At 36.1% G+C, this 9,920-nt stretch overlaps 2 protein-coding genes across 7 annotated transcripts in view; one reads left to right on the top strand and one right to left on the bottom strand.

Annotated features, from left to right (window-relative positions):
* The window catches only part of milt (trafficking kinesin-binding protein milt), a 32,806-nt gene extending 26,934 nt beyond the window's left edge, over nucleotides 1–5,872 (top strand). For all 4 annotated transcript variants that reach the window (XM_071889742.1, XM_071889743.1, XM_071889744.1 and 1 more), the window contains exons 2-7: nucleotides 46–428; nucleotides 756–926; nucleotides 1,004–1,271; nucleotides 1,356–2,865; nucleotides 2,986–4,138; nucleotides 4,208–5,872. In XM_071889742.1, coding sequence (XP_071745843.1) covers nucleotides 72–428; nucleotides 756–926; nucleotides 1,004–1,271; nucleotides 1,356–2,865; nucleotides 2,986–4,138; nucleotides 4,208–4,780 — 4,032 coding nt within the window. In that variant the 5' untranslated portion in view covers nucleotides 46–71 and the 3' untranslated portion in view covers nucleotides 4,781–5,872. The remainder of the gene's footprint in view (nucleotides 1–45; nucleotides 429–755; nucleotides 927–1,003; nucleotides 1,272–1,355; nucleotides 2,866–2,985; nucleotides 4,139–4,207) is intronic.
* MED16 (mediator complex subunit 16) lies at nucleotides 5,227–9,560 on the bottom strand. Of its 3 annotated transcripts, none has more exons than XM_071889745.1 (6): nucleotides 9,132–9,560; nucleotides 8,430–9,052; nucleotides 6,936–8,364; nucleotides 6,676–6,869; nucleotides 6,427–6,619; nucleotides 5,227–6,356 (listed from the first exon to the last, which is right to left on the bottom strand). In XM_071889745.1, exons 2-6 carry the CDS (start codon nucleotides 8,580–8,582, stop codon nucleotides 5,983–5,985), a joined length of 2,343 nt encoding a protein of 780 aa, XP_071745846.1. In that variant the 5' UTR covers nucleotides 8,583–9,052; nucleotides 9,132–9,560; the 3' UTR covers nucleotides 5,227–5,982. The 3 variants fall into 3 exon arrangements, with proteins under 3 accessions (XP_071745846.1, XP_071745848.1, XP_071745847.1); XM_071889747.1 differs by having other exon boundaries at nucleotides 8,430–9,020; nucleotides 9,132–9,235; XM_071889746.1 differs by having other exon boundaries at nucleotides 8,430–9,032; nucleotides 9,132–9,235.
* Between the last annotated feature and the right edge of the window lie 360 nt (nucleotides 9,561–9,920).

Genomic DNA, 9,920 nt, shown 5'->3' on the forward strand with positions numbered 1-9,920 from the left:
ACTGTTAATAGGAATTCCTGATAATCCCTTATCTCATTATTTCAGTATTGTGCGGGGATCGACTCAGCCAAATGACTCGAACATACCATGACATAGAGGCCGTAACCAGGTTGCTGCAAGAGAAGGAAAAGGATCTCGAACTTGCAGCAAAGATTGGACAAGAATTACTTGAGCGAAACAAGTATCTTGATGAAAGAGTGACCTCCCTCGAAGGCTCAGCACTCTCCTCCAATGAACTCATTACGCAATTGCGACATGACCTTACTATTAAAACAGGTCTACTCAGGGCATACACAAATGATGATAATTCAAGTATTTTAAATGATGCGAGTCCCGACGAATTGAGGAATGTTAATATTGATCTTCTTAAAAAAAGAATTAAAGATCTTGAAGATGATAATAAGAAACTTCAGGAAGAAGCATCCGAAGTAAGACAAATATCTTTTTTTATACATTTATTCAGGTCCTGTTAAACATAGAAACCCTTTAAAGTATGATCACATTTGAATTTCTAAGAACTTATCTCTCTTTAAGTCATAGTTAGACATGAAGCTTTGATAAATTAGAAAAATGCTCCCCTATTGATATGATGAATATATTTGAATTTTTAAGACCTTATTAACCTCACTTTCAAGTGTTAAGTGTCATTCGTTAACACACCTTAGAAGCTTTCCCATGAGACATTTGCATTGTGTGTACATACTAAACAAAAAATGTCCTTATAAATTTAATTGTTTTTATTTTTGTACTATTAGTTATCCAAGGAAGCCTATGAATTCGAAGAAAAGGAGGAAAAATTAGTGTCGGATGCCGTTAAGCATTTAACTGAAGCCAATGTTCAAATATCTTACTTGAATGAAGAGTTTACTGTCAAACAGGATGAATCCTTCAAACAGAGAGAAGAGATAACTCATTTGTTGGCCCAAGTATGATTCATACTTCTTACATATTTGTAAAGACAAGAAACATTTTTATTAATTTATAATGTTTTTTTCTTCTTTAGGTTTGCGATTTGCAAACTAAGGTACGAACCTTTAAACAGGAAAATGAGGATCTGGATGCCAATGTCTTGATTTACAAAGAAACTCAAGATGAACTTACAAAAGAATTGGCGGAGTTTAAAGAAAAATATCGAGAGGTAGTAGATTTGCTCAAGGATGCTCAAGAAGAACTTAAAGTATCAAGGAAAAAAGGAGCTTTTTATCCTGGTCTTGGCTCACATAATTTACATGGAATGTTCCCATCCGAGAATGAACCTCCCAGCAAAAAAGGTGAGATTCATTTTTCTTCTTCATTTTTAAATTTTTTACAAATATGTACTTAAATACTAAATACATTTTTATATCTTCTTTTAGGAAAGGGAGATTCGTTGTTGGATGAAATCCACGATACTCTTAAGGCTTCTAAAACGATACATCCTAATGTGAGCAATGAAGAGATTGAATTTTCTTCAAGAACTGGAAGCGGAAGCAATCAGTATTTGTCTGGTGGTACAGCTTACAACAGAGCGTTTAATACATATCGATATGCCAATCAGACTGGGGGTTATCTTGCACGTACAGCATCTGAAAATGCGTATGGATCATACACCATTTCTAGGGACAATAGTTGTTTAGATCTGTGTGAATTAAGTGGACCCTTAGGAAAGGATCCACTTGCGGTACCCTTATCTACCAAGTCAATATACGGCTCTTCCTTGTCATTAATATCTTCGCACAAAGAGGAAAAGCCTCTCAAACTCGTTGATTTTGAAATTAAATCTAATGAAGCTAAGATCGAAGAAGATAATAATGTGATAGTGCAAACAGTCGGAGAACTAAGTTTGCCCTCAGCAAAATCCAATAGGAATTTAAGAGCTTTGGCTATGCCATTAGGATATGTGCCTGGACAAGATAAGCCTGCTTCCATCAATTCTTGGCTTGAGAGCTCTCCAGATATACAAGGAGTTCCCGGAGGTATTCCACTGGGTTCCGTACCTTCTAAAATAAGGAATAGAGGAAGACCATTGGGGCCAGTTCCAGAGCATTCATCTATTCCCAATGAGGAATCGCAAAGTTGTGATGTTTTTAATAATATAGAGAAGTTACTTCCAATGAGTCATGGCCGACGTGGTTCACTTCACGCTGAATGCCAAACATCAAATCTAACTCTACCTCCAGAATCTTTACTCATTGGAGTCTTAGGATCTGCTCCTTTGGGATCAGTGCCAGGTCTTTGTGGCGAAACTACTTACGGAAGTGAAGAAGATTTACTCGAATCTGCTAACAATCTTACACTCCCTCCAATATCATTACCTGTTGGTGTTCTTGGATCTGCTCCCTTGGGATCAGTTCCAGGAATGAAAGATCAAAATGAATCTGAAGAATTAGAATCAACCAGTGGGCTTACTCTACCTCCACAGTCTCTATCTGTCGGTATTTTGGGATCTGCTCCATTAGGATCTGTTCCAGGATTTTCTCAATCTTCTAAAAATAAAAGTCTTGGTGCTATTGGTGGCGGTGATTATGAAAATGAATTACTCGAACCAGCATTCAATCTTACAATTCATCCTAATACCTTGAATCAGCCACCCCCTCTTACAGTCACATCAATTTCCAATGATAAAGATTCAAATTCTGATGAGCATAAACCCACTACAATTCAGGAACGAAGTGCCTCCTCTGCCATAACTGGATCATGGGATAGCGGTGTTTTATCCGGCGATTATAATGAAGTTAGAGGTGGTGCCGCTGATGGGTTCTCTGAAAGTGGAGATATTGAATTTTCTGTTCCCACTCATAATGGAGAACTTGAAAGAGCACTTCAAAAGCTTAATCCAGTAGACATAGAAAGAAGACGAAGAAAACTCATAGGTCAACACTGCAGGCAAGTCATTACTCCTTAGTTATAATAAATAAATTATATCTCTAATAATACTTTATATTTTAAATATGCATCTGTATATTATGCTTATAAATATTAATTGTATATATGTTTTCGTTGTAGCTTTGATCTTGGGTCTGAAGGATATGGAAGTCCTCCAAATGTCAACGCAGATTCAAAAGATCCTCATACTAAAGAACATTTGAGATCGAATAAGTACAATTTACCCTATGGAGTACAAACTCCAGATAGCATTTATTCATTGTCTTCTAAAGACTGGAATGTTGGAAGATCAGGAAGATTAAGTGGTAGCAACTACAACATTAATGGCAATAGTAATTGGAAACTGCATGATAAACTACGCATAGTTAAACCACTTGAAGGCTCTCTGACCCTTCATAATTGGTCCCAATTAGCTCGTCCTTCTCTAAGTGGTATATTAGAGGAAAAGTCGGGTATTGTCATTAAAGGTGGCAACATCATGGGGATCACGTGTGATGAACTTGATTCGTCAGAATTTGGATATTCCGACTTTGGTGGTGACTCTTCATTCATAAGAAGTGGTACTAACAGCTTTGATCATAGCCATAATATTCCTGATACTAATACCCGCCAAACTTATACAGACAGCACTGTAATTCATCCAGAAAATCCGGAAACTACTTCCACTTATTCCGAGTATCAACTTGCTAGTGGATTTAAAAATATAAACAAAATGAGTCGTTTTTCGAGTTTCGCATCTAGTCGGTTTTCCAGTCGACTTCAGTCAACAACAGATTTAAGAGCTGTGGGAACCACCAATAAATTCGTTGGATCTGGACTTGGAACATCAACATTTTCTACGAATATTGGAATTGCTTCTCTCTTAAACGAAAGAAATATTCACGGGGGTAGTAACATGAGCATATATGAGCCTTCGATAGGTGGAAGTGTATATGAACCTTCACAAATAGGAAGCCTTTATGAACCGTCGCAAATTGGAAGTTATTATGAGCCGTCAATAGCTGAAAGTTTTTATGATCCATCCATTATGTCTACTACGAGTCGAATGTCATCTAGAATAGGAACTCGAAGGGCATCTATCACAGACCTCAATGATGTTATCGAAGAATATAAAATATTTTCCCCTACTGGAACTCCAACTAATAGTCCTCTTCATTCTCCCCCCAATGAATCAAGTGGCTTTGTTTCTTCTATATTTGCTTCATTAAAGGCTTCATTTTATGGTAATTCCTCTAGGAAGCCTTCTAAAAATATTAGAAATAGTATACTAAAGGTATTATACATATTATAATTGATGTAAGAGCCATGGAGTTACTCATCTTTTTTTTTAATTAATTTCCAGGGTGGTGTTCAAAAGAAGAGGAGAGGATTCGGCATTTTAAAGAAAGTGGAAGAGGTTGGTTTGGATAATTTACTCAGTCATTCGTCCAGCGTTTCTTCCTTATTTACTGAGTTTGAGGAAATAAGACTAGGTGATTGTGATGAACTCAGAGATATAATTCCAGGGTCAATAACTCTTCGCCATGGCCCTGGCAGCTCCAATTCCAGAGAAGAAAGCTTTTCCCCACCTCCTCTAGAATCTATACAAGCTACTGATCTCAGTGGGGTCCTTGTTCCTCCTTCTTTTACAACGTATGGACGCCCAAGTCTAAATCGCGCAGAGCTAGGAACTGTTCCAGATTTGGACGAACATGGTCCTGGAATTATGTTGCATAGAGACAATTTAAATGTAGGATATTTGGGGGTTCCAGGAATCCCTGGAACCGACGCATTGCAAAAAATAAGGCCTGATCTTGGCTCAGTTCCGGAAAATTTGTCTCCCATCACCTTAGAGAATCGATCTATGAAGAACTCATCAAGTGTCATGGGAAATATTACGACCATGTTCTTTGGACGAAAAGGGGGGTTATTGTAGTAAAGGAGAAGAAAAAAATAGAGCTATTTTTAGAGAAAACTCTGTAGTGAAAGTGTGATTATTTAATTATTATTTATTACAAAATGAAGAAGTATTATTAATCCAGTTAAAGAGAAATATTTTTTTAATTAAAAATCGTCTGAGTTTTTAAATTAGAATTGAGCTTAATGGATTCCGTAATAAAACAATTATTGCCTTTTAATTCTTCTTCTTTTAAATAAAAAAAAATCAAATCAAAATACCCTATTTTTTGCTTAGCTCATGTCTCAAATGATTATTTATAGTTATAAAAAAACAGAAATGAAAAAAAAAATTATATATGATCAACTACTGCTTTCTTTTCGATATTATTATTAATAAGTTTTATCGAAGCAAATGCATTAGGTAGGGAGAGAGGGGTCTTCCCCCTCTTATGACTTAAATTATTGTAACAACAAATTGAATAATTTTTCTGTATTTATTATTATCTGAGCTGCAGTTTATGTCATCATCTACAAGTTATTCTCATTTTGATCATCACGCATATGTTAAATATCACTTTTTGATCCCAGGATGACTTGTTACTAATGTTATTATACTCGTATTCAAAAGATGTATATAAAAAAACTTAAAACACAAAATCTATTAAAAATTATTAGACAGATAGTATTCATCATCTTCTTTTTATCTTTATCCCAGACTAGAAAACGATTATTTACATAAATAACTATTCCTTCTGTTTTTGATCTTTGTAGAGTGGCAAAGGTGCTATATTCACTTATAAAAAATTACTTGACATGATGTTTTTTTAAAGATAAAGAATCGAAATTATAGTTTTCCCCATTCCGTTTATTTTGTAATAAGAATTATTATTAAGTTTGTTCTGAACGAATTAAATTTGACATTTATGAAATTATTTAGAAAATTACAAAGAAAAGTGTGTTATATTTATTATTATATAAATTTCTCTAGTCTTTGTAAGCGTATCTCAAATTCTTGCTGTTATTATTATATCATACACACTTCTGTTACTTATTATTTTTTATAAAAAATGAAAATTTGAAATCGTGAATTAAAGTAGTAAAATATATAAATAATATATCGATAAAAAAATTCATCATTATTATGAAGAAAATCAAATATTTATTTTTTTAATCCTCTCATGTGGAGAATAGGAAATTAATGCTTCGTAATATGTAACTAAATGTGTGAATCAAGTTATATTATCGCCTTTTCCTTTCTTTGATGCGCCAATAACCTCCACATGGACAGTTCCTCAACCATCTTTTATCCCATGAGCGTGAGGGACAATTTTTTATAAAGCTTTGCACTAAAGTAACTCCGCAGCACCTTGTACATTCTTTCACGCTGCAAGGGTTTCGCCCAAGGAATACGTAGCGAATAATGTCAATGGACTGATTCGTACCCATGGTGCCCTCTATGAATAAGGACTCTTGGGATGATTCTTGTGGATAATCAGGTTCATCTTCAAATGCGTAGAATGATGGTATGCGTGCGGTAGCGAGGATACCTCGATTAGAGATTCGAGAATTCAATGGAGGAATCATTACCTGACTCGGTAGAAGTAAACAGTCATCTATATAAATAAAGATAAATACATCTGCTATGTGAAACACTCTAATTATATTAATGAGGTTCAACTATACCTAAAATTGATTCGTCATTTGAGTTTTCATTGAACTTCGTGATCAATGAAAAAACTTTGGCGATAACATCAAAATTGTCAACTGTTCGTGTGAACGTTGGTAAACAGCTTTGTCGCTGAAGTCCCCATATTCTAATAAGAAGTAAAAGCTCTCGAAGTGTGGTAAGAACTTTTTTGTCATTTAGTAAATCAAACTGTAAGACAACAAAATCAAAACATTTATATAAATATATAAAAACGAAAATGCTACCCCAGGCCCTTTCCTTTGCTTAAATTCAGGAACCGAAGCCATAAGATGTAATGCTAATGTACTTGTCCATTGGATTAGCTGTTGAAAAGATTGGAGTATATGAGGATCTACAGTAAATTCCATATGGACAGATTTGAGCCTCTCAACCAACTTGTCTATGTCCCATTCTCCTTTTTGGTTATTTTGTAAAATGACTTTAAAAATAAATAAACGTATATTATTATTTACTCAGCATCTATAAATATGTAAGCCTTGACTACCTTGTAACTTATAAATAGTAGAAACGTTTTCTGAGAGTTCTGTAGGACGAAGTATGGACTCAAATGCTCCAGCAACAGATGTGAGCATCAAATTGGCAAAACAATCTGCTGCTTTATATTCTGTAGAAGAATTGAGCCTATACAATGACATTTTTATGGCGAGATACTTCCCAAAAAGATATCTCTGAGTATCCTGGGTTTGATTTTGAAATGATTCAGTCAATTTATCACATATAGCTTCTGCCATGGAGGGCTTACAGCAGATGAGAACATCCCACCAATCTCGACCTGACACAAGGCAGTATTCAAACATAGTAACAGCATAATTAACGGTATGAGGACCTCCGGGGTCCGAAATAGGACTCATGCGATATAAATAAAGTTGTCCTGAGGTGTCAACTACAACTAAAGCGTTTCCAGTGGGCGTGAATGCCATGTCCGATATTTTAACAGACATACGAAGCATTTTTGATTCGTCTGATAAAACCCCAATGGAAGGGAGATCCACACTTTCTACCTGCTGGAGTGAGTGTCTAAGTAAACATTGAATAGATCCATCGGAATAGGCAATTGCTATATAATATGAAGGCCCAGATGATTTCCCAGAAGCTACAAGGGAAGATGGAGGGCTGCAAATGGAAACCACTTCCGCTACAGGTCCTGAGAAAGACTCCGCAAAAACCCACATGCGTATAGTCAGTCCTTTAGTTGAGATTGAGTTTATATCAGGAGAGGAGGCATCACTGGACGAGAGAATTTTGTGAGTACTCACATACGAGTCCTTGAGCTCCCACATTTCTACACGTCCTACACCAGACACTGTTTTCATAGCAATGAGAAGAGCATCACTATCGTCTGGATTAATGAAGTGAAGACGAGTAATCATGAGAACATCCGAATGATCATCTCCACCCTTACTACTTGGAAATAAACTCACATAAGTCTCAATAGAGAGTTGCCCATCATTCAAAGAGACAGCATATATTTTAATAGGCCCCTCTGGGTGCCCATCCGAGGTGGCTAAAACAAATTTACCGTCCTTGATGCGAGCCATTTCAGCCACCTCAACCCGTGATCGAATCCCATTGTCCAGGGACCTGGCATACTCTTTTAATGTCTTCTTTTCCGAGTCATACTGAACTGCAATGAGGATCCCAGAGGTGGTCACAAGGACTCCCACGTCCTCAGTCTCCGCGTCCTCCTCAAAAGTGCAGCTGAACTTGTCGTAGAGACACACTTGATCCGGAGCTTCCAAGTAAACTCTCTCCTTCCGACAAATAAACCCAGAAGTGGGGAAAGTCTCCCCGCAAAACTTGGTGGATCGCCCTAAAACTACGTCATTTTCATCATAGAGCTCAATCCCGCTCTCATCTCCCACCAGCACCCGAGTTCCATCACTATTCACGGCCAGCGAACGGACATTGTACGTCTACAAATTACAAACAATAGGAGTCAGCCCACTTCAATCAACACTCAATTCACAAAATTACTTACGATCTTTCGATTCACAGACTCCCATGGAACATTGGGATCCACTTTTCGAATCCCTTCCGGAGTGCTCAAGACAAAGCCCTCATCACGGGAATGTATGAAACACGTACCTTTCCCTATGATTCCCTCTGATGAAACAGAATAAATGAGCTCCATCGTCTCGGGATTCTATTCCACTAATTGAAAGAATCGGCTCCACTCACAAGAGGAGGAAAATATTCTCTCACACAACCTCCAACACATCTTCTTCTTTTCCATCATCTAATGCTCTGAAAACTCACTTTCTCTTACGTTCCCCAGAACATTGCTTGGTTTAGATTAATTAGAAATAATCCATAACGTATTAACTAAAATTCATTCATCATTAATCATTGTGCTCAATATAATATACATTAATATGTTGGATAATTAAATTTTTATTTTTGTAGATCTCATGAAATTGAACTACTCTTGCGTCAATCTTCAGTTCCAGTTCAGTTATGAATATCAGTCCTAAAAATCTATAAATTTCCATTCTTCAGTTCTTGTACAAAGATCCCTATTGGTAGAGTTACGTCACGAGATTTCAGCGTCCCTTGTGACAGATATCAAATGCTCCAAAAAAAACTTAATACAATAAATGAATACTAAAAAAATAATTTTATTTGAGCTTAATTATCATGAAAAAATGGAATAATTACTTTAATAATAATTTCTTTAACTTACTTAATTTTGCATACATATTCTTCGTCTTCCAATAGTAGAAGAAGCTATTCTACTTTCTTTGATAATCTCAGCTTGCATTCGTGAATGTTAGTATGTACATTCTTATACTAACATTTTATCTATCTAGTCCTTGATCTAATCTAAATATATAAAAGAAAAATTGTGTGTGTGTGTGTGGATGATGTCCTTTATACGTTCCCACACCGTTGAACCTAGGGGGCTGAAATTTTGGTTGGGTCCCCCTTTTGAGCTTGGACGTGCTAAGACGGGGGTGTCGATTTTTTTAGGGGGGCATATGAGGGTAGTTTATGCTATGCCCAAAACACAAAAACCGTTTTCATTGAGACTAGGTAGGGATTTGAGTTATTTATCAAAAAAAGATTGGCGTTTCAAACAACAACTATATGAATGACTACTTTCTTTAAACTTATTCAAAATCAAAAAAGTTCTAGGCAACAAAAGAAGACGTACATGACAGTCTCAAGAAACCTTCTCAAGAAAGAGAAAGAGAAGCAGCAATTTTAAAATTAATGGAAGTGCTAGAATGCGTTGGAAGTAAAAGTATAAATTAAAAATAAAGGAAAGGAAAACTGAAGTGATCACTATGGGGAGGGAAACCGAAGAAAAAAAATCACAACTAAGAATAACTACACATACTAAGCTATTAGCTATGGAGGTCGGGAGAACAAGTGACCTAAACTTTGAAGAAATAGAAAGTAGAGTGAAACAAATGTGCTTTCATTTTCAAAATTACCGTTTGGATCCGCCTGGAAGAGTACTTATGTGGAA

The sequence above is a fragment of the Lepeophtheirus salmonis genome, chromosome 6, assembly GCF_016086655.4.
Source record: "Lepeophtheirus salmonis chromosome 6, UVic_Lsal_1.4, whole genome shotgun sequence".
Classification (NCBI taxonomy): Eukaryota; Metazoa; Arthropoda; class Copepoda; order Siphonostomatoida; family Caligidae; genus Lepeophtheirus; species Lepeophtheirus salmonis.

What these genes read in the sequence shown, in the direction of transcription:
- MED16 (XM_071889745.1), bottom strand. Translation starts at nt 8,582, where the DNA reads ATGGAGCTCATTTATTCTGTTTCATCAGAGGGAATCATAGGGAAAGGT. An exon ending in AGTCTGTGAATCGAAAGATC is followed by an intron (nt 8,365 to 8,429) that starts GTAAGTAATTTT and finishes TGTAATTTGTAG; the next exon opens with ACGTACAATGTCCGTTCGCT. An exon ending in AGCAAAGGAAAGGGCCTGGG is followed by an intron (nt 6,620 to 6,675) that starts GTAGCATTTTCG and finishes GTTGTCTTACAG; the next exon opens with TTTGATTTACTAAATGACAA.